Below are 22,480 nucleotides of genomic sequence, written 5' to 3'. Positions count from 1 at the left end.
TTAACTTCTAAAAGAATTATCGTTCGTTTTAACGTTAGTATTATTGAGTTTTATAATAATAAATATATATTCAATATAATTTATTTTTATTATGTTACAAGTTTTTTTTATTTTAATTTAATTCATAATTTTAACCAAATCAGCTGCAATTTCTTCTGTTATTATGTTTTATGAGAACAAATTATTTTTTCTCTTTTTTTTTGAGATAGGTTATTTTAGTTGCAACTTTTTTGCATAGAGACTTATTCTGTGTTTTTGATATTTAAAATTTCATGAATTTTATTTTTATTTTTAATTATATTAGTAGCATCTTTTTAAATATTTTTATATATAAAATAATTAACAGAATATATATATATATATATATATATATAGTATGTAGCTTTTTTCAATTTCACACTTTCAATATACATTTATAGTTAGGTTTTAATTCGTTTTATTTATATAGAATAAAAAGAGTATTTAAAATTTTAAAAAAATGTAAAACTATGAACAAAATTTACGCTAAAACAACTAATAGATAATTATATACAAAATCGTATATACCTAACAATTATACATTATATAATTTGTAATATATTATTAAAGAAAATTTATAAAACAAAAATATTACCAATGAAAGAAAAGTCAAATAAATTCTCTTTCTTTATTAAAATTTCTATAATTACCGTTTTAATATTAACATCTCAGAGCTCTAATGACGTGAGTTAATTGTTTTTTTTTTTTTGCATAAAAATTTCTATGTTTTTATGTTATTTTATTTCTTCAGATTACAAACTATATATTTTTTAATATATTGAAAAATAAATCATTTTTATTTTTAAATTTATATATTTGTCTTAATTCTTAGTCAACTGTCTTTGATAAATCATTGGGTAAGGAAATTTTCCCCAAAAATAAAAATCGAAGTGTCAGATTTAGCAGATTATTACAGGGAAATGAAAGAGCTTCAAAAAATTATAAAAATTTCAATCAAAATTTAGTGAATTTAGCAGGTCCATATGATAACCATTTTGAAGAACAATATAATTCAAACATGCAAGATGAAACATTTCAGAGAGATTTTAATAAAATATTGAATAAAATAAACAGTGGCATTATGCCTAATACTTCAAGAGGTAATACTTATTATGTAATTACGTCCAATAATTCAAATGATCATGGAACTTCTAGAAAACACCATAATGAAACATATAAATATTATGATAATGACGAAGAAATAGAAGAAGAAAGAAATGAAGTAACACCAATTTATGCACAAAAATATAATGATTCTTATGATAAAAGACGTGGAAGAGTACCATCAAAAAATAATGAAATTGTGCTATATACACCAAAAGAAAAAGAAGGTTCATCAAAGATAGTTAAGTACTTAAGAAAAAAAAATGCAAACTATGAATCTGCATTAATAAGTGCAATGTCAAAAAATAATAAACAAATGGGAACAATTATGGGAATTCCTTATAATAAGGGTTTGCTTAAGGCTACATCCCCAATTTGGACCACCACTTTGGGATCTATTTTAATTAGTCCCATTGCGCATGCTTCACCATACGTTTTGTTCTCATTTGCATCAATTATTGCATCAGTGATATTTGTTTTGACAAATATTTCAAATGCCATAGAACGCTTAAACGTTGTGCAGCATATGAATGTCATAAAAAGGCTTTAATGGATAAATAAATATTATAAAAATTTATTTTTAGAAATCTTTAAAGGTAATACATTATAATTTAAATAACCTTAAAACTGTTAATATTTAACAGCTTGAATTTACATTTATGTATGTATAATTATCTAATATTTCTGTAATATATAAATTGTTTTAATTTTCTTTCCAACTATTTATCTAAACATATAATATTAATATTATTTTATATTTTCCCTAACATACTTTATCATTTATTTACTAAATTTTTATATAAATAATTATATATAATGATTACAATATATGTGCTTTTTAAAACTATTCCTTTTTATATATGTATCATTTTCTCCTCATATATTTGGAAAGTATTTGTTTTTTCCTTATTTTAGTTAACTTACCAAGGTTAACTTTAGACATTTTATTCTATTGAATTTTTTATTTGTTATATATTCCTCCTAATACTTCATATAAATTTTTTATTTAAACAAAATCTGTAAATTTTGAATAATATATAATTATACTATATAATTTGTTTTGTTTCCCCCATCCACTATGCGTTGTAAACACATAGGATAAACATTTCTATATTATTAATTACACATTAATTATAGAAATTATTTTAAAAAAAAAAATTTTACATAAAGATGAATTAATTAAAGAAATTTTTTTTTTTTTCCATATTCCTTAATACGTTTCACTGTTCACGTGGAATAATAAAAAAAAAAAAATTTCACACGTATAAGGGTTCCGGTAAAAGAACATAACAGATTAAGTCTACTTTTATTATGTAACGAACATAATAAAATAAATTTATATTATATTATTAAATATGAGTATTTACATAGGTTCAATTTTTAATTTATTTATACTTTAAATATTTGCTCTCTAAATCAATAAAAACTTCATAGTTTATTTTGTTAAATATAACTATATAAATTTTTCTTTTTTTTTTTTCGTTATGTCATGTACAAATTTTACATATTATATATATAAAAAGATTTTTATAATGTGTTATAAATTTTTTTTATATATCCGTCTTTTTATTCATATAGATATAATTTTTTTTATGAGAGCTTTTCTCAGGTGACAAATAATTTCATTTGGGCATATGTTCCATTATTTGGAGAACCGAACTTCGTAGTGAATAACTTTTATAAAATAAAATAGCCTATAATATTCCGTTAAATATTTATATATATTAAAATTTTTATATTTTCTAATTTAACGTAATTAAAAAATAAGTTCATAAAACATTATATGGTTCATGTTACTTAAAAAGGTAAGTGGTTACAGGAAAATTTTTACAACAAACAAAATAATTTTTTTATTAGTAGTTCATATATATTATTTATGTAAAAAAAATAGCAAATCTTAACTTGACTTTTTAAAATAAAATTAAAATAAAAAGGAGTGTTTTTACAATATAACAACCACACAACCAGGACATAATTTCCAATAGTGTGTTCTATGTAATTGATATATAAATGATAACAGAAGAAGGTAAATGTTAACAGTAACAAATTATACATTAAAATTTCAAAATATAAAATCATTATATTTTTTCTTTCTCCATTTTTTTTTTTTTTGTATTTTTCCTCATTACAGTATTTCTTTAAATTAAAGTTATCTCAAAAACGAATTGGTCTTTTTTTTTTTTTTGTTTCTTTTAGAACTCTAAGATGTCTAACGCACGTGAAAAAAAACCTCAGGAAATATATAACAAAGTATTATACATACTATTTATTCATGTTAAATTGAACAAGAAGCATTATATTACTTTATTAATTAATGATATAAATGATGGTATAATAACATTTTCTTATTAATAAAACTTTTTCCTTTATTATAAATTATTCATTTAGTCATATCATAATAGCTTTTTAAACGAACAAGCGTAATTTTAATACATATTTTTTATTTATTTTGTAGCAATAGTGTACATATTATAATGAAAATTATGAGACTGATAAATACATTTTATTTTAAGGTTATTATTTCTCGAGCATAAGCATATGTTCCAAATTATTTTTTTTTCATTATAAAAAAATTATTAAATTAAACATTTTAAATATGTAATATTTCAGTTAATTTATATGTACTTAATTATTTCTGAATTATTTTTATCATCAAATATATAAAAACTTAACTGTACATTAAAATTAACGAATGCTAATTTTTTTGTATAGTTAATATGTTTTTCCTTTTCTCTTTTTTTTTCTGTTCAGATTATATCCATCAAATGATTAAGAGGTATTATGAACATTTTGATACATATTCTTAAATTTAATCCTTTATTATACAAAAAAAGTGCAATACCAAATGTACTCTACACTAATAAACAATTTCACAATTTTTTTATTAAATTAAAATTACTTTAACATATTAATTATTAGTTCTATCAATCTTTCTGAATCATTTTATATTTATTTAAATTTTACATTATTATAAAATTTTTTTTTTATATAGTATATATTCCTATTTGAATAATATATATAATAATTTATATTTTTCATTCTTCACTATTTGCACGCATAAAATTTCATTATTATATAATGTAAAGAAACACATTCATAATTTTATTATCGAGATAAATAATAAAATATGAATTTTATTATTAATATAAATGTTTCTTTAAAAATTATATGTGAAAGACGAAACCCTTAAACTTTTGACCTTATCTTTTAACTTTCAAAATTGAACATTTTTCGTTTAACTTATAATATCCAAATGTGTTTCTGCATATTTTATTATTCCATAAAAATGAATAGTTGTTCAGATTTTAATTACATATATATAGATAGATATTTATATTGATATATCATTTCTAATATTTCATTGCATTAAAAGAATATATTTTGTAGATTCCTTTTTTTTTTTTTTTTTTTTGCATACATTGTCAAACTGCTATAACGAGACAACATACTTTCATACCACGATAAGTTGTTCTAAATTTATTGTATTTCTCTAAATGATTGCTTATTAACAATTTTAAAATTATCTAATATATAATATTCACAATCTAAGCAATAATTCATTTAAACTCTTATGTAATGTATGTACGTATTTAACGTTAAACTAAATTCTAATTATTGAACCATAAACCTGTAATTTTAAACAGTTATAGTTTATCCTTTTAATATAATTTTATCAAATGATAATACTATGAAAGCTTTGTTTCTCTTTAAAATTCTATTCACTGCATCAAAAGAATAATTCTAATATTTAAGAAAAAAATAAAGCATATGTCTTTCTTTAAAGTGCAAAAAGTTTTCCTTATTACTTTCTGTTACATATGAAAATTAATTTAATAGTTCATCATAATTGTACTTAAAATTATAGATAACCAAAGAAAATTAAATAATAAATAATTTTGCATTCATTGACAACGAAAAAAAAAATGTACATATTTATACAGAAAATAACCCAAGGAATATATGTCCGGCGATTCATATAGATAGAAGTACAACTTTTAAATGGTAATGATTTCCTATTTTAAGTAAAATTGATTAATAATTAAAGTTCCTTAATATTTAATATTCAACATAAATTTATAATAATTAATATAGTTCATAAAGTCGTTAAAATTAAATTGGATGTAATTTATAATTTATTCTCATTACATTTTTACTACTATAACTTTTTTTTTTAATTTTTATCCTTTAGTACTAACTATATATTTAAATCCATTCATAAATTTTTATTTCATTTATCCAAAAAAAGATTTTTCATGTATTAGATTAAACATAAACAAAATTTTTGTAACTCATATAGTCATTGCCATATTTACAATCAAATATTTTTAATTTCTTCTAAAAAGTATGTCATTAAAGCATGGTTTAAAACAAAATAAAGGTAAAATAAAAACAATAAATTAAAGATTTACTAGAAGGTGAAGAACTAAATAAACGTTATTTTTTATTTTATAATTTAATATAAAAATTATGTAGTTTTGTGTGCTTTAAATTTTTTATTGGGTTAAATACTTAATAATTTATTTTTTTTAATTCTATTCTCAATATTTTTTTAAATGGTTAAGCTTTAGTAAAATTTAACTGGGACTTAAAAATATTGTTCTTCGTCTAATATATATACAGATGTTATATAATATATATGATGTATGTATATGTAATATTTTAGCAGTGCAGCACTATTTGTTTTTATATATATAATTGAAGTTCTAATTTTACATATGTTCTTATTTACATATATATATATTTACATATGGGGAATAATTTTTACTGTATTTTAATTATATTCTTTATTATTATTTCTATGAAGATGTATAATTATTATAATTAATATTATAGACTTCAAGTATTTTTTTTATAATAGGCAATCACATATCTAAACCATAAAGGATGTTAAAAAAATTTCATTAATTTTAATTCACTTAAACTTTGTTACTTTTTTATGTAACTTTTTAAAAATTATATAATTTTTTTTTTTTTTTTTTTTGATTTGTTTAAAATGTTTAACGAAAAGTATAGGTATTATTAAATAAATTAGCTTAAAAATGTACTCTCATTAATTGTAGTATCCCATATATTCTGTAGTACATAAAATATTACTTTATAAATGTTTTTAAAGGCATTAGAACATTTTTTTTTTTATTGTTCTAAAGTATGTTGTAAATAATATATTTTCATTACATATTATTTAAAATTATTAATTGCTGTTAATGTTAAAAAATTATGAATATGTTAAGAAAAGTTATTAGACTTAAAATACCAATTTGTTTTATGGAAACGTTTATTACGTAATTAAATATTTTAATAAAGGAATAAATGGCAACGTTTAAGAAAAATTCTAAAGAAAGGAAAATAAATGTTTTTCTATTTATTATTAAAATAATTTTATATTCTATATTTTTTTGGATACTAAATTGTTCTAAAAGTGTAAGACATATAAAAATTTCAGCGACCTTGCATACATATATATATTTTACCGTTCATTATATATGTAATTAAATCGTTTCATCAGTATAAAAAATGTAATTTCCATAAAATTTTATAACATTTGTACTTTTATTAGAATAAAAATGGAAAATATTATAGTAAGGAAAATAAACATGAAAAAAAATTAGACCTAAAATCTTGCAGAATATTAACAGAAAGAAACGAGCATTGCAAACGAGTATATGACAATTCTTCAGAAGATTCAAAAGTTGGATTAAAATAACATTTTAAAAAAAATAAAATAATAATAAAATAACAAAGAAAAATATAGAAATGTAATGATATCTAAGCAAATAATAACAACAAGAACGTATGTTATTTTAATAAGATACATTTATATATATATATATGCTCATTTTTCTATGTTTTATATTAGGATTACTATTCCGTATTAGGAGTTAGTAAGGATGCTACAAGTAATGATATAAGAAAAGCATATAAAAAGTTAACCATGAAATGGCATCCAGATAAACATCTAGATCCTCAAGATAAAATAATTGCAGAAGAAAAGTTTAAGACTGTTGTTGAAGCTTATGATGTTTTATCAGATGAAGAAAAAAGAGAAATTTATGATTTATATGGTTTGGATGGGTTAAAACGGAACGTACATACTGATGTGTCTGACTTTAGTTCTAAAGGAGAAAATACATCTGAACTTTTTAATAGATTTATGGATCCAGTTAAGAATTTTTCTATTAAAGACGTATTTAGTCAACGTTTTCCACAAGTTTCATCCTTTATTAATAATATATACACAAAAGCAGCTATGTCATCCACTTCAACAGGTTGGGGAATTTGTAAATATATCAAAAGAATAATATGTGTGTTATTATGTATACATATACAAAACATACGTATATACATGATACATACATGCATATATAATTTATACTTGTTTATATAATATACACTTGTATACATAATACGTATTGTACATGCATAAAATATACCATCGTACATATGTTTAGAATAAAAGAATAAAATAAGTAAATACATAGATTAAAAAAAAAATAAAGTTATAATTTAAGAGTTATATACTATTAAAATATGTTTTTCATTTTTTTATAATTACAAGTTTAAACATGTTTACACCTATATATAAATGTACATATATTTTCTTGACATATGGCAGATAAAAATAATAAAATTCAAAAATCACAAGCGTATGAAGTAATACTTTTGTTATCATTAGAAGAATTATATTTCGGATGTAAAAAAAAATTAAAAGTTACAAGAAAGCGATTCATTGGAAATCAAACGTATGACGAAGTTAAATTTTTAACTGTAGATGTAAAACCTGGATTGCCTGATGGAACGGCAATTATATTTTATGGGGAAGGTGATCAAGCATCTCCACTTTTAAAACCAGGAGATCTAATTTTCAAAGTAAAAACAGAAGAACATAAAACCTTCCTCAGACAGAGTAATGATCTTATATATAAATGTTTTCTAACACTTGAAGAAGCTTTACGTGGTATTCAATTTATTATCAAAACGTTAGATAACAGAGATTTAATTGTAAGAGTAGACGACGTTATTGTGCCTAATTCTAGGAGGATTATTCCAAGAGAAGGAATGCCATATTTAAATAATCCGTCAAAAAAGGGAGACCTAATAATTGAATTTGTAATTAAGTTTCCTGAAAATTTAAATACAGAAGAAAAAAATATATTAAGAGATATTTTTTCTAATAAAAGGTGAATGATGGTAAAAAATTAAAGTAATGAAAATAGATTTGCAATTTGCATAATAAATAAAAATTCCAAATACTGTATAGTGCAAATTTTGTATAAATTCCTGAAATCTCACGAAAATTAGTAAACAAAAAACAGTAATAATTGTTCATATATTTTATTACTAGTTGATTATTAATTGATTAATAAAAAAGAATATAAAAAAAGTAGCACTGTATTTAACTGCATCATTTAATATTAAATAAATAATTAACGTTTATTTAATTTTTAAAGTACAAAAAAAAAAAAAAAAAATGATTATAAAATACTTTATATTCGTTTACATATGTATATTTGTATTTAATTAAATAACCCATTTTATTTTGGTTTTTCTTTTTTGTTTTTTCTTGTGTACTTTTCCTTTTTCTTTCCTATATGTTTTAATTTGTATATTAATTTGAATATATCGTACATCTGCTGTTTTATATCATAGATTATAATTACGCATATATATGAATATATATATAAATATATATATGCTCACATATATTTACTTATTTGTAAGTTTATAAATTTCTTTGCATAAGGAAAGATGATAAAAGTATTTTTAATAAAAAAACATCAAATGAATATGTTATAATATTTATTTAAATTGAAAGCAGAAATGTATTTAAATACTTTATATATTAATAAGTTCTGTTAATATATATATATATATATATATATCTTCAAAGAGTATCCAAAATAAAATATATTGTAAGTTCTTATAAACATAATATAAATAAAAACAGTTTAGGTGTTAACTATTATCTTTGTTAGTATTAATCTTACCAAAAGCTAATCATTAAATTTAGTATTAATCTACAGTAGTACACTTATTATGAGTTTAGTATAATGTGTTATAAATATATATATATGAATATATAAAAGGTGTCCTGATAATGTGGTAGAAATATTTTGCAAAGTCATATTCTTATTTCAATACATATTATTTATTATTTCACCTTATTTTTATTTATTCTTAAACATATTAAAATTAAAAGATAATTAGTGATTAAGCTAGTATAATTAACTTTATATATATCGCTATGTTTTGTCCTAATAGAGAAGTAAATGAGGTCATTACCAATGAAATATAGATTAAGCTATAAGAATAAATAGTTTTTCCTTTATTTATTTATACGAATAGGCATATATGAAGTTTTTTACACGTTTCACATATCAAGGTTAATTATATATATTACTTCTGATTTTTAAATAATCTACTGTATTCTACGAAATAACTATGTATGAAGAATTGTACTTATAAATAACTATTTATTTTAAAGTTATAAGTTATGACACAAAAATACATTCCTATAAAATATAAGTTTGCTAAACACAAGGAAAATGTTTTAATCTTTTGTTTTTTCTTCCCATCTCTAATTATGCATTAGCCCTGTAAGCCATACGTTTGACTTTATTTAAAAAATTACATAGGAAGGCATACTGATGACTGCGATAAGAGTATTTTTAAACCTGTTATTAAGTGGAGCATCATCTATGTTTCATTTGACTATGCTCAAATAAAAATTTTTTAAATGCATATATTGTACGATTATGTAAAATTAAAATTACAATTTCTTGTGTTGTATAATGTTTTTTATAAATATAGATCTTACATATATTGTACCATCAGTCTTTAGTATACTGGAAAATTTTCAATCTACGAAATTATAAGAGATGAAAACAATTTTATTTTAATATTAATTTATATATAAACTAAAATCAAATTGTATTAATAAAATTCTTATCTAATTCTTCGTTATATATATAAACCACTTTTGAACCAAAAAAAATAATATTTTTAATAAAAATTCTTAGTTATACGCTTCATAACTTTTAGTTAATGTTACGTTATTTTTTACTAAGAACAAATAAATGTTCTTGCAAGTTTTATAATTATATGTTATTGTTTAATTCGAAACAATGAAAATTTTTACATATATTTAATGAAAATTTTCATTAACTGATACAAAAAAAAAGAAAAAGTAAAATAAAATAGTATAAAATTTAAAATATATAATTAAAGGGAAGCTTTGGTTACACCATTCTGTTTAATCTAATAAGCCATTAAATAACCTAATATTATTATAAAAATTAAAATTATTAAATTATAACATATAAATTACATAATGTAACTGCTTTAAAAGCTACGTTTGTGTTTATTTTTTACCATATTCGCCTATGTTAACATATCAATAAAACTTTTATCTTTTAGATTCATTATATACCTTTAAAATGTACATTATAAAAAAAGTACGTATATATGTAAACATATATATATATTATACTGCTTTAATTATAAAATATGTTCACACATAATGATATATATTTTTTTTAATTACAAAGTATACACAAATTTGATATGACAAATTTAATTATAATTTTCGAAGAAAATTTTTTTGTAATTTTTACTGTCTCATAACTCAAGTTCGGATTTTAATTAAAAATGGGTCACATGAAAAGTTTACTCATTTCCTCTTTTTAAAACCCTAAATATTTATCAAATATTTTAGTATTAATATATTACAGAACAAAAAAAAAAAAACTAAATCATAATAAAAACATAATAAAAAATAAATAAAATAAAATAAATTAAAACATTTAAAAAAAAAAAAAAAACAAAACAAAAGGATTCGGAATTAACGTAATTAACATTCTTTAAAAAAAAATTACAGAAGAAACATGCAAAAAAAAATATATGTTATGAATGAATATTACATGCTCTCATAAAAATAAACATAATAACCAAATTATATTATAAAGCTTATCTTCATAAAAAAAAAAAAAAAAAAAACTCCGTAAGTTGTTAATATGGATACTCTTTAAATACTCATATATATTTTTCTTATATACAATTAATTGTTACATTAAAGTTAAGACTCTCTCAGAGTGATACCAATATTTATATACCCCCACATCAACATGTCTATACAGCTAGCAGTTCGGGTTGGTAATATTTTGTGTTACAAAGAATATAATTTAAAATTCACTCTTTTAAAGAAAAATAATTCCTATATTTTTCCCTTATATATAAATATATATTCACCTAAATATTTAGAAAATGATACATATATGCCTACATATAATGATATTAATAAAATAACTGGTGATAAAATTATTATAGCAAATGTTGCCACTACCTTTGACAAAATATATCTGCATTTGTTTTTTTTCTTAATCCTCTTATACATAAATTTAAAAAGGTTTGATCTTTTCTTTTCTTTTTTCAAATCAAATACTCCTTTTTTATTTTTAAATTTAATATGTACACGCTGTGTGTTTTCTGTATCTGTAGATGATGATTTATCTTCGTCTGTTGATTCGTAGTATTCCTTAATAATACGTCTAAAATAATCTGGATTTTTTTTTGCATTTTTCATAACATCTGAAAACTTTTGTTTATGATCTCTTGATTTTGATGTATAATCTCTACTACCTTCATGCGAAATATTTAATTTTTTATCATTTACATTTAATTTATTTTCCCCAGAAGCTTTATTGTCTTCTTTTTCATCTTCAACGGTTAAGTCTACTCCAATTCCTGAGAATAAGTTTTTTTCCTTCATGTTAAACGAATCTCCAAATGGATTATCCTTATCATAAGATTTTGATAGTTTCTCCCCAATTTCTGCATAAAAACTTCTATTTTTTAAATCGATAACATCTCCTAACACTTTATCATCATTATATCCTTCAACTAATTTTTCTCCAACAGTTGAAATAACTATTTTATCTTTTATATTTAAAGTATCTTCGCCTAATTGTTCTAACATATTTTTACTACGTCCTGATGAGCAGTTTTCTCCAATATCGGAAAATATATTTTTGTCTTTTGAATCAAACGTTTTTCCTAGTGTAATATCTTCATTATATCCTTGAAGGGCATCCGTTCCTAAATGTGTTAACATTTCATTCTTGCTTAAGTCTAATGAACTTCCTAATGCTCTCAATTCGTTATATCCTTGTAAAAACTCAATTCCAATTTCTGTTAATGTTCTTTTATCTCTTAGGTCTAATATTTTTTCTATGGCACTTTCCTCATCCTCAAATTTATTCATTGCGTACTACACATATAAATAATTTACAGAAAAATTATATAAAAAAAAATTATATATGTACACGTACACACACACAAATATAAATATATAATTATATATATATATATATATAAGATTAAAAAGATTCCAGCTTTAATATATGAATATACATCTATGTATATATATATTTATATACATACATATATAATATATTAAAAAACACAGTTTATTGTTTAAATTCTTTGGAGATATTTTATTAAGATCTTACACTATCATTAGAGCGCTGCAGTATAACAATTAGTATTGAAAACACAAAAATTTTAATAAATAAATGGAGAGTATTTATCTTTCCTCCTTTTTGACATTCCTTATAAGTTTCCATATTTTCTCCAAATAAAAAATCATTGAATTTATATTATTTTGGTTTTTGGTTGTTCTACAATTCCATTCTACAAATATTAAACCATAAATTACACTCTTTATATCTCATCCTTCTCTATATCTACTGATATTTTTCGCAATTTTAAAAAATTAAAAATATAAGTGCTAGTAGTTGTAGCAGTAGCAGTTGTTGCAGATGTTTTTAATATAAAATAGTAAGTGTGGGACGTTGAAGTATGAAAAAATATATATTATATTATAAGAATTATTATCATCTTCGGGTAAGGATTGGGCGAAACACACTTTTAAATTAAAAATAAATAAAAATATGCATGTTTTAGAATATATTTATAATAGAACATTTTAAATAAGGTTTAAATTAAAAAAAAAATTAAATACTTTAAGAAAAAATATATATTAATAATATATATTTAATAATTAAAATACTATTCGCAACTTTTGTAAAAAAAACATGTTTTCGTTTGAAATGCATTCCAGAAAAAAATAATAATTTTGTACTTTTTAAAAGCTTATAAAAATGGCAGTATCAAATATATATTTATACTTCAAAAAAATTTATTATGACTAATAATAATGTAATAAAGATAATACTTAAAATAATTAAAAACTACTTACTAAAATTAAGCATAAACTAATTATAATACATAAATACATGTTATATATATTACGTACTGCGTTTAAATATTCTGCATAATCCGAAAATAATTTTGGATAAATTATATATATTTTGACTATATGAACTGTTATAAGAATATAAAATAATTTATTTTTACTTAATGTATGCGAAATATATCGAATAAAAAAAAATTATAGTTTATTTATAAATATTATTTATGTTACAATATTGCATATAATTATATATAGTACGATTTTATACTAAAATAATTCAAGGCAAACTATTATTTTATTTTACCTTCGCGCAAAAAACTAATACTTTTTTTATAAAATAATACAGTAGTTAAAAAAATGTGTTATCGTTCAATGATATTGTGTTTGTGGCTATAATGTATATATTTTACTGAAATTGAAGTGTTATAATAGTAATTATTATTATAAGAAAGTGTACTTCACAATTTGTGCAAAAATGTTTAGTTATATTGGCTTATAAATTGAATGCACATATAACTCTATTTCATTAAATAAAAAAAAATGATGTAATAATTCCGTTATATATAATATTTGTTATATATTAAGATGGAGTGAAATTTTTTAAGAAAATTGTTTATTTCGATATGTAATATAAATTCTCAAAAAAAAAAAAAAGTTATTGTAATATAAAAAAGGGAAAAAAATAGCATGTAACACAATATTATATATATAATAAAAATATTGTTATTTTCCTTTTTTTTAAATTTTGGTAATACATTTTTGTTTTTTTTTTCTTCAGCAATAATAGAAACAAATACATATGTGATATGTTTCTAAATATACTATACTACTTTATATGTGCATAATCACTTTTCGAAGTACAACATGAATAAATTGTACTTATTTTATTTTATTAAATTGGCTAATCATCTTTGTCATTTCATTCACTTAATAATTTTATATGCTATTATTTATTGATAAATAAGTATGATTATGAATTCTCTATAAAATGTAGTTTGCGTTAACATGTCATATAAAAAAGTTCAATTAGTTTTGTTGTAATTTTTTTGGCACAGAAATGTATCCTATATACTCATGAATATATTGTGAAAATTATCATTCTTTTTTCATTTTTTTTTTATAATTCGCATAATTTATGTATTTCAAAAAAATATATTATAATACGAAGTATGTTATTGGATCATTTAAAGAAAAGAAAGAAATAATATTTATTCTTACACGAATTATGTATATATCATAAATGTGTATTTTTTAACAAAAAAAAGGACGCTACATATAATACAAATTTTTCAAATAAGGCAAATTTTTTGTGTACGCGGGGATTTATATGTATATTTTTCTTTATAATTTTTATTATATGACATAAAAATTGTATATGTTTGACACGTAAGAAAAAACAAATTTACCATTTTTATTTCATTTCTTATGTCGTCATTTTAGACATCTAATATAGTTTACATTTACACATTAATAATGCTTGTAATTCCTATACTTTTTCCTTTTTTCAATTTTCCTTACATCACCATGTTAGGACAATATATAAAAAGTACAGAACCATGCTAATTAGCTCTGAATACATAATAAACATAGCGTCATCTTCAAATTATCTATGTGTGCATATGAATTTAATAATATTAGCACTGCTTTTATTATTTATTCTAAGCCATAATATATATAACAATTTTCTTATGATTATTGTACTCTTACAAATATGCAAATTCCTTAACAGCTAAATATAAATGAAATGATCTTCAACAAATTGTAATTTTTTTTTATTATTTATTAAATAAAATTAAGTTATTTTTTCTTTTTTCTTACTGTTAGGTATTATTAAGGATAATGCAAATTTATAAGATCATCTTGTATGGCTATTATCTTTATTTCAAATTTTTCCTCATGTGTCTTCGAATTATCTTTATATCATCTATACCTCTTGGACTATTTCAATATGTATGCGCTTTAGTATTAATATATATATATATATATATATTTCTTTATAAGGAACTTGTATCACCAAATATACGTTTTGTTATTCGTTTGTTTTACTAGTTTAAAAACAAAAAAAATCCATTTATAAGAATAGATAAAAAAAAAAAAAGGTTTTCTACTATGTTATAAATTTTATCTTATATATTTTATGGGAACTATTATAAAAGAAAATTTGTTTTTTTATAAAATCAAACTAAAATCACTTTTTATATTTTCACTAATAACACCAAAAATGTACATTTCCACATAATTATATTATACCGACAAATAAAAAATTAGAGTTTTATTTTATTCTTCAATTACAAGAACACTACAGGTAATGATCATTAATAAAACCAGCCTATATGGGAATTATAAAGAAATTACTTATATATGATAAAATATTTGCACAATGTATATATATGTATGTACGTTAATACTTTGTAATTAATTTTTGTATAACATTTAAAAATGGAAAATTTTAATTAATTTTCTTCTTTTTCTTTTATTTTAATTTTTTAGACACTAATTTTAACATTATTAACTATATTTCTTTTCTTTCTATACAGCACATATTGTTTGAACTTTTTTAACTTTTAAAATTTAGCTTGTTCTTTTAAATATTTTGTTGCTTTTTAACTTATTTAAAGTCTTATTATTTTTTATGATGTTAATGTTTATTCGTTATCATGATTAAAGCTTTACCATTTTATTACAACATATTTCTTTTCGATTTATTATTATGATAATTTTTTCGAAATTAACATTTTATGTTATTAAGATTATATGTGCTTTCCGTTTTTTTTTTTTCTTTTCATTTATAATTTTTATAATAGTATTTTTTCTTTATATTATTATATAATGTTTCTTAAAATTTATTTTTTTCACCATTCATTTTATGTTATAATTGTTAACAATATTATTTTTTATATATATTTTTGTGTTTATTCATTCATTATTTTTCTTTTTTTTTCTATTTTTAGTTTAAATAAATAAATTCTCTTCCTATTTTGCTATATTTATGTAATGTGAAAATTTTTATATGTTTCCTTTATAATGGCTTTCATAATTAATTGAATTTATATAACAATCTTAAGTTTTAATTACTTCTTATAATAACGAATTCCTATTATAAGAATATTTCTTTATATAAAATTTATTTACATATTTATAAAAATTTTCAAATTTAAATTATGATTATTCTGTATAGTCTATTTAGGAGGTAATTTACAAATGTAGTCATATACAACACACATAAATGCAAAAAACAAAGAAATTAGCACAGCGAAACCCTTCACATAAAAGAAAAACTTTTCTTTATTTTTTTAAATACATTATTTTAACGTTTCACTAAAAATACAAAAAATATGTGATATCAAGCAAAATTTTCTGAGTATAATTTCTTTAATTTATAAAATTAAAGTCATAATACAAAGCAATATTTCAATAAATCATTGTTCGTGTAAATTGTTAACAAAACGGGTTTTTCATTATATATTAATTAGTAACCATTTTTTCCATAAATTTGACAAAAAAAAAAAACTAATGTAGTGTAGTTGTAACATTTTTATTTTAAATGGTATTTTTTGTTTCCACATTTTTAAAATATATAATTTCTCAAATTTTCTAAACAGTTTTTCATCAAAATTATAATACCTTTTTATTTTTAAAAAAATTCGAAAATATTGTCAAAAGTTTTTAAAAATATTAAATTTTTCATTCGTTTATATAATATTTGGCATAAACTGTTATCATATTCATTATAATACTAGAGAAAAATTATTCGATTAAAGACTAGTAACCGTTTTTATGATAAATTTATATTTTTTATATTACTATCATCATAATATATATAATATATATGTATATGTATATATGTTATACCTATTATATCATGTTATATATATGTAATTTTTATTATTACTAGGTATATTTTATTGAAAGTCCTAAATATCTGAATTATTCCTACTAGGTTTTTCTATTTATTTTTAAATGTTATTCTCTGTTTCTACCCTTTTTTTTTTCCTTTTTTTCTTCCTAATATATAACTAAATGATTTAAAAAATAAAATTAGAATTTCATGCAGTAAAGATGATATTTACATGAACATATTATTTTGCATTTAAGAGGTTCTGTTTAGAGTTATTTAATATATGTAAATATATAATTATGAACATACGATAATTTGATAATTTACTGTTCAAGTAATGCAAAAAGAGCCAATAACTGTTATAAAAGTATATAAAAAAAAAAAACTATTTTATTCAACTCGAATGCATAAAATGCATTTATAAAATATTCTGTTGTAATGGAATAAATAAAGATTTCATTGTAATATACTCTCCACAAATATGCACTTTAAATCCATAATTTGTCGTATATATATTTTTTCTACCGTGCTCTTTTTTTATCTTTTTTCTCATCTTGAAAGATAATTCTTTAATACTATATATATATGCATACTCGAAAATTTATTGTACAGATTGTTTTAAAATTAATGCTAGGTACGAAAATGCATTAGAAGTCTAACATTTCATTTAAATGCTATAATAATATATTTATATGCTATTATATAATTATGTAAAAATACATTTTATTTGCATATTTGAATGCAAAAAAATATTAATCAAACATAAAATGCTTTTTAACTAAAAAATTTATGTTCTTATCCTCTAACAATTATATTATTTATCAGATTTCTTTTAATACTATTCTATTATTAGAACTCATATTTTTATTTTTTTGCATACATATACTACTATTTTTTTAAATGCAAAAAAAAAAAATATAATATATATGAAGTTTAAAAAAAAAATATTTGGATTAAATATATTATATTTTTATTTAAAAAAAAATTTTTAATTTGCTTAATTTTTTTATTAAACCTAATTATTATAAAAATATATTTTATTTTAAATTATTTTTTTTTTATTTTTTTTTTTTAAATAAATTAATTTTTTAATTAAATTTAATATTTAATTTTTTTTACTGAAAAATAATTAAAAAATATATCCAATTTTTTAATAAAAACTTATTTTTATTATTTTCTGTTGTATAATCTTTTTTTTTTATTAGAAAAAGAAAAACAAACGAAATTAATACTTTTTTATATAATAAGTTTCTAAAAGTAAAATTATATTTTTTATCTAAGGAAAAAAATATATACATATAAAACTAAATTATTATTATTTTACTTCGAGTATAATAACTAACAATGGCATTCTCAAAGGAAAACAATAGTAAGGGACAAAAGAAGTCCTTTTTAAAAACCGCAGTATTTTCTCTTTTATTCTTATGGATGGCCCATTGCTCAAATAACGTAAGCATATTAAATAAAAATACGAATATTTTTATTACCAATTTATTTTAATTGTAAAATGAAGTAATACATAATAAATAAACCTTGTATTATGTTGTTATACATATATGAAGTTATTATATAATAGTGTATAAATGTTATACATGATAATATAATATTATATATTATGTATATTTAATGTATGTTTTTTAAAATATTGTAATTTTTTTTCTATTTCATAGGTTGAAGGAACTATGAAGGACTCAAGAGTTCAAAGATCATTAGCAGTAGCAAAGCCCAATAAGAAAAAGAACCCCTTAATGAAAACCCGTGTAGTAAAGGAAATTACTCATGGTGGATTTAAAGAATATGAAGAAAAGTACGAATCCAAACACTACAAATTAAAAGAAAATGTAGAAAGTGGAAATAAGAACTGCGATGAAAAATATGAAGCAGCAAATTATGGATTTAGAGAAAAATGTCCATATGAAGTAGACCCATATGGAGGTGCTGCAGGACCAGATATTTTCTTATTAAGAAAAAGATTCCCCTTTGGTCCAGATAACCAATATGAAGATGATGAAGATGATTTATTTGAACCAGAAAGTTCAGAAGGATACCCAAGAATACTAAGGCACTATGTAGAAGAAGATGATTCTAGAGGAAAAAATATCAATAGCCCATATCCAGAAAACTTCAGTAGTTTTAAAGGTTCAAACAAAAAATGTTCAAGTGCTGGTACGGTAAAGGGAGAAAGTGATGGAACACCTACAGGAAAGGGAAAAAAAGTAATTAAACGTAATGCTACTAATCCAGTTGCACCAGGAAAGGGAAAAAAAGATACCGAAAATTATGATAAAATACTGGATGATGTAGATACAAATAAAAATGGTAAAAAAGAAAAAGCTAAACCATGTTGTAACACAAAAACAAAATCTAAAAAAAATTGAAAAATTGAAATAAAATAAAATTAGAAGGCAAGGAAAGAAAGGAACAAAAGGAATGTTCAATATGAAAAGAAAAAATTTTCATAATGAAAGAAATTTTAAGGAATTAAAAATAATTGAATCTCTGAATTTCTTTTTGCTAAAAAAGAGGAAATAAAACGTTAGTGATATACAAAAGAACTGGAAATATTAGTATGTGCATAATATTATAACAAAAAATAGTATTGAAAAAAAGAAAATAGACAATGAAAAAATTATGTATAATGAATTCCAGGAATAAAAAGAACAGTAAAATACTACATAAGATTATAGAAAGTTTATGTATTTAATTTCGATTTTTTTACATTTTTTTTTCTTCTGTTTTTTTATTTTACAATAATTTAATATTTATTTGCTAATATTATATTATATATATATATACGAAATAATTATAGTTTTTTAACATATGTATATAATATTATTTTATAATGTTGTATTTTATAGAGTTCACAATTTTTTATAAAGGGTATATTTTCGTTTTTGTTATATTTTCTAAAGTGTACTTTTTTATTTGAAGTTCATTTTTTTTTTTTTTAAATTATTTACTTTTATAATTTTCATGTGATTATATCATTAACGATTTATATAATGGCGTTGTGTATTGTAGTAAAATTTTATGTAGAAAAAAAAACTTGATGATAGTTATAGTAGTTAATGTTGCTAATAAACTAATTTGTAATTTTAAATTAATAGTTGAGATATATATTATAAAATAATTAATAATAATAAATACTATTTATAATAATATTAATTTTTTGCAGCTATAAAAATTATAACTTTCAATAATGTGAAAATTGTTGGAGGAAAAAAATGTAATAAAATATAAATATAATTAAATGCGTAAAGTTTACTTGTACAACGGTAAATATATATTTATTATAAATTGACAGGAAAATAATATACTTTTTTTTATCATTATAATAAGTATTTTATACATTTTTATTAAGTACCTTTTTTTTTCTTAGCAACTTTTTTACAAATTATGATGAAAAAATTGTTGCTGAATAATTTCCAACTATAGATAAACTTTTTTTATATTATAATAAAAAGATTTTATAACACATATGCAATATAGTATATATAGTCATACACATTTTTTTAAATTGAAAATTTTAATCGAGTACTAATATTTACTTTATATTTATGATTCACTATTTTTGCAGTTATATGCTATATAAAATGTTTGTTTTCTTATAATACGGATTAGGAAAAAGTACTTATAATAAAGTGTAGTCCATATTATTTGTAATAGCATCTTACAATCATGTTACTTGTTGTATAAAGTTCATAATACCCAAAGTAATTAATTATATATATAATTATAAATGAAATTAGATAAATTTGTTGTTTAAGTTTTTGTTTTTTATAATTCTCCTTCTGATTACTAAAATTTATCCATATGCTTAAATAATATTAACTTAAAAAATGCCTTACATTTTACTTTGCTTTATTTTAATAATCAGCCACGTCCAAAATGTAATTTTGTTATTTTCAAACAATATATCAAATTAAAATAAAAAATGATGAAATCAAAAATATATTTATTATTTATATACTAATATACTTCACACAGAGCATAGAACTATTTAGCTATTTGTATTATTATGAACGCTTACGTACATATATATACATACATATATATGTGGGCTTATGTATCTATTCTTCTGCTTATTAGAACATCAAAATTAAAAAAAAAATTAACATCTTATAAAAATTTAGCATACCATTTTAATTTGTAATTTATAATTCTAAAATGTTCATGTAATTAAATTAGAACAGTGCACTTGTGATCTACTGTTAAAATTGTTGCTTTTTTATTTATTTTGTTTGTGTATAAATGCAAGATAGGATTGTTATTCACCGATGTATGAACTTGAATAAATTAGGCGAGATAAATATATATATATTTACGCACGTATAAATAGGAAAAAACACGTGCAGCTCTATGTAACCACACTTGCATTATTTTTTACTCGTATATCCTAAATGTGCATTCTTGTTCATTTAATTCAAATATTGAGTGTATACGTAATAAATGAGATTAATCATTATGAAACTTATCACATATTAAATATTTATTATGTAAATGAAACATTATTAAATATATTCACACAGTTAAAAATAAAATAATAATAAAGGTAATATAAATATTCCTAGTAATAAACTAATGGTGCTGTAGTAGCAAACATAAATTAAATTTATGCGATAAATTGAAAAACATTTGGAAAAAAAAAAAAAAAAAAAAAGTATTTGAACCACTTCAGTTAAAATTAAATACAAAGTAAAATAAATTTTAATAAATTTTTCACATTTAATGAAATAAATAATTCAAAAAGAAAATACTGTTATATATTTTATTATATTCTGTGTCCTTATCTCTTCAGAATATATATTCATTATTTCCGCTTAGCTGTTTTTATTGATGTTTCATTTGTACAAATTAAATAAAGATCAAAATTAATATGTTTGTTAATAAATTTTTATAACTTTCGTAATCATTTTTTTTCTTTTGCAATTTATCTGAAAAATTATCAATATTATTAATATAAAAGTAATTATTTTTTAATAATAGAGTTATTTATACTATTTCTCATTATATGTCTTTATTAAGACTTATGTCATCATTGTAAATGTGTTTATACGCAAAAAAATTTTTAACATAATCTGTTTTGTTAAATCAGCTGACCAAAAACCTCACAAGAAAAAAAAACATATATTCATTTGTTCCTAGCACTATAATTTATGTTTTACTATATTACGTGTATTTGTTAATCTATAGTTGAAGATTCATAAAGATATTTACTTTAAAAATGTTTATTTAACGTACATTCACTATATTAAAATAATTAAATGAAAAAA

At 20.2% G+C, this 22,480-nt stretch overlaps 4 protein-coding genes across 4 annotated transcripts; 3 read left to right on the top strand and 1 right to left on the bottom strand.

Annotated features, from left to right (window-relative positions):
- Positions 1–615: 615 nt before the first annotated feature.
- PmUG01_02026100 (Plasmodium exported protein, unknown function) lies at positions 616–1,672 on the top strand (the record flags this gene model as incomplete). Its single annotated transcript, XM_029008742.1, has 2 exons — positions 616–702; positions 851–1,672. 2 exons carry the CDS (start codon positions 616–618, stop codon positions 1,670–1,672), a joined length of 909 nt encoding a protein of 302 aa, XP_028860271.1.
- Positions 1,673–6,432: 4,760 nt separating this feature from the next.
- On the top strand, positions 6,433–8,304 carry PmUG01_02026000 (DnaJ domain containing protein, putative; the record flags this gene model as incomplete). Its single annotated transcript, XM_029008740.1, has 4 exons — positions 6,433–6,543; positions 6,680–6,811; positions 6,980–7,388; positions 7,736–8,304. 4 exons carry the CDS (start codon positions 6,433–6,435, stop codon positions 8,302–8,304), a joined length of 1,221 nt encoding a protein of 406 aa, XP_028860270.1.
- Positions 8,305–11,332: 3,028 nt separating this feature from the next.
- Positions 11,333–12,740, bottom strand: PmUG01_02025900 (Plasmodium exported protein, unknown function; the record flags this gene model as incomplete). Its single annotated transcript, XM_029008739.1, has 2 exons — positions 11,333–12,385; positions 12,627–12,740. 2 exons carry the CDS (start codon positions 12,738–12,740, stop codon positions 11,333–11,335), a joined length of 1,167 nt encoding a protein of 388 aa, XP_028860269.1.
- Positions 12,741–18,551: 5,811 nt separating this feature from the next.
- PmUG01_02025800 (knob-associated histidine-rich protein, putative) lies at positions 18,552–19,585 on the top strand (the record flags this gene model as incomplete). The annotated part of the gene is made up of 2 exons (XM_029008738.1): positions 18,552–18,656; positions 18,878–19,585. The coding sequence occupies 2 exons, from the start codon at positions 18,552–18,554 to the stop codon at positions 19,583–19,585; spliced, it is 813 nt and encodes a 270-aa protein (XP_028860268.1).
- Positions 19,586–22,480: the final 2,895 nt, after the last annotated feature.

The sequence above is a fragment of the Plasmodium malariae genome (genome assembly GCF_900090045.1).
Source record: "Plasmodium malariae genome assembly, chromosome: 2".
Taxonomy (NCBI): Eukaryota; Apicomplexa; class Aconoidasida; order Haemosporida; family Plasmodiidae; genus Plasmodium; species Plasmodium malariae.
This window is presented reverse-complemented; position numbering and strand designations above follow the sequence as displayed.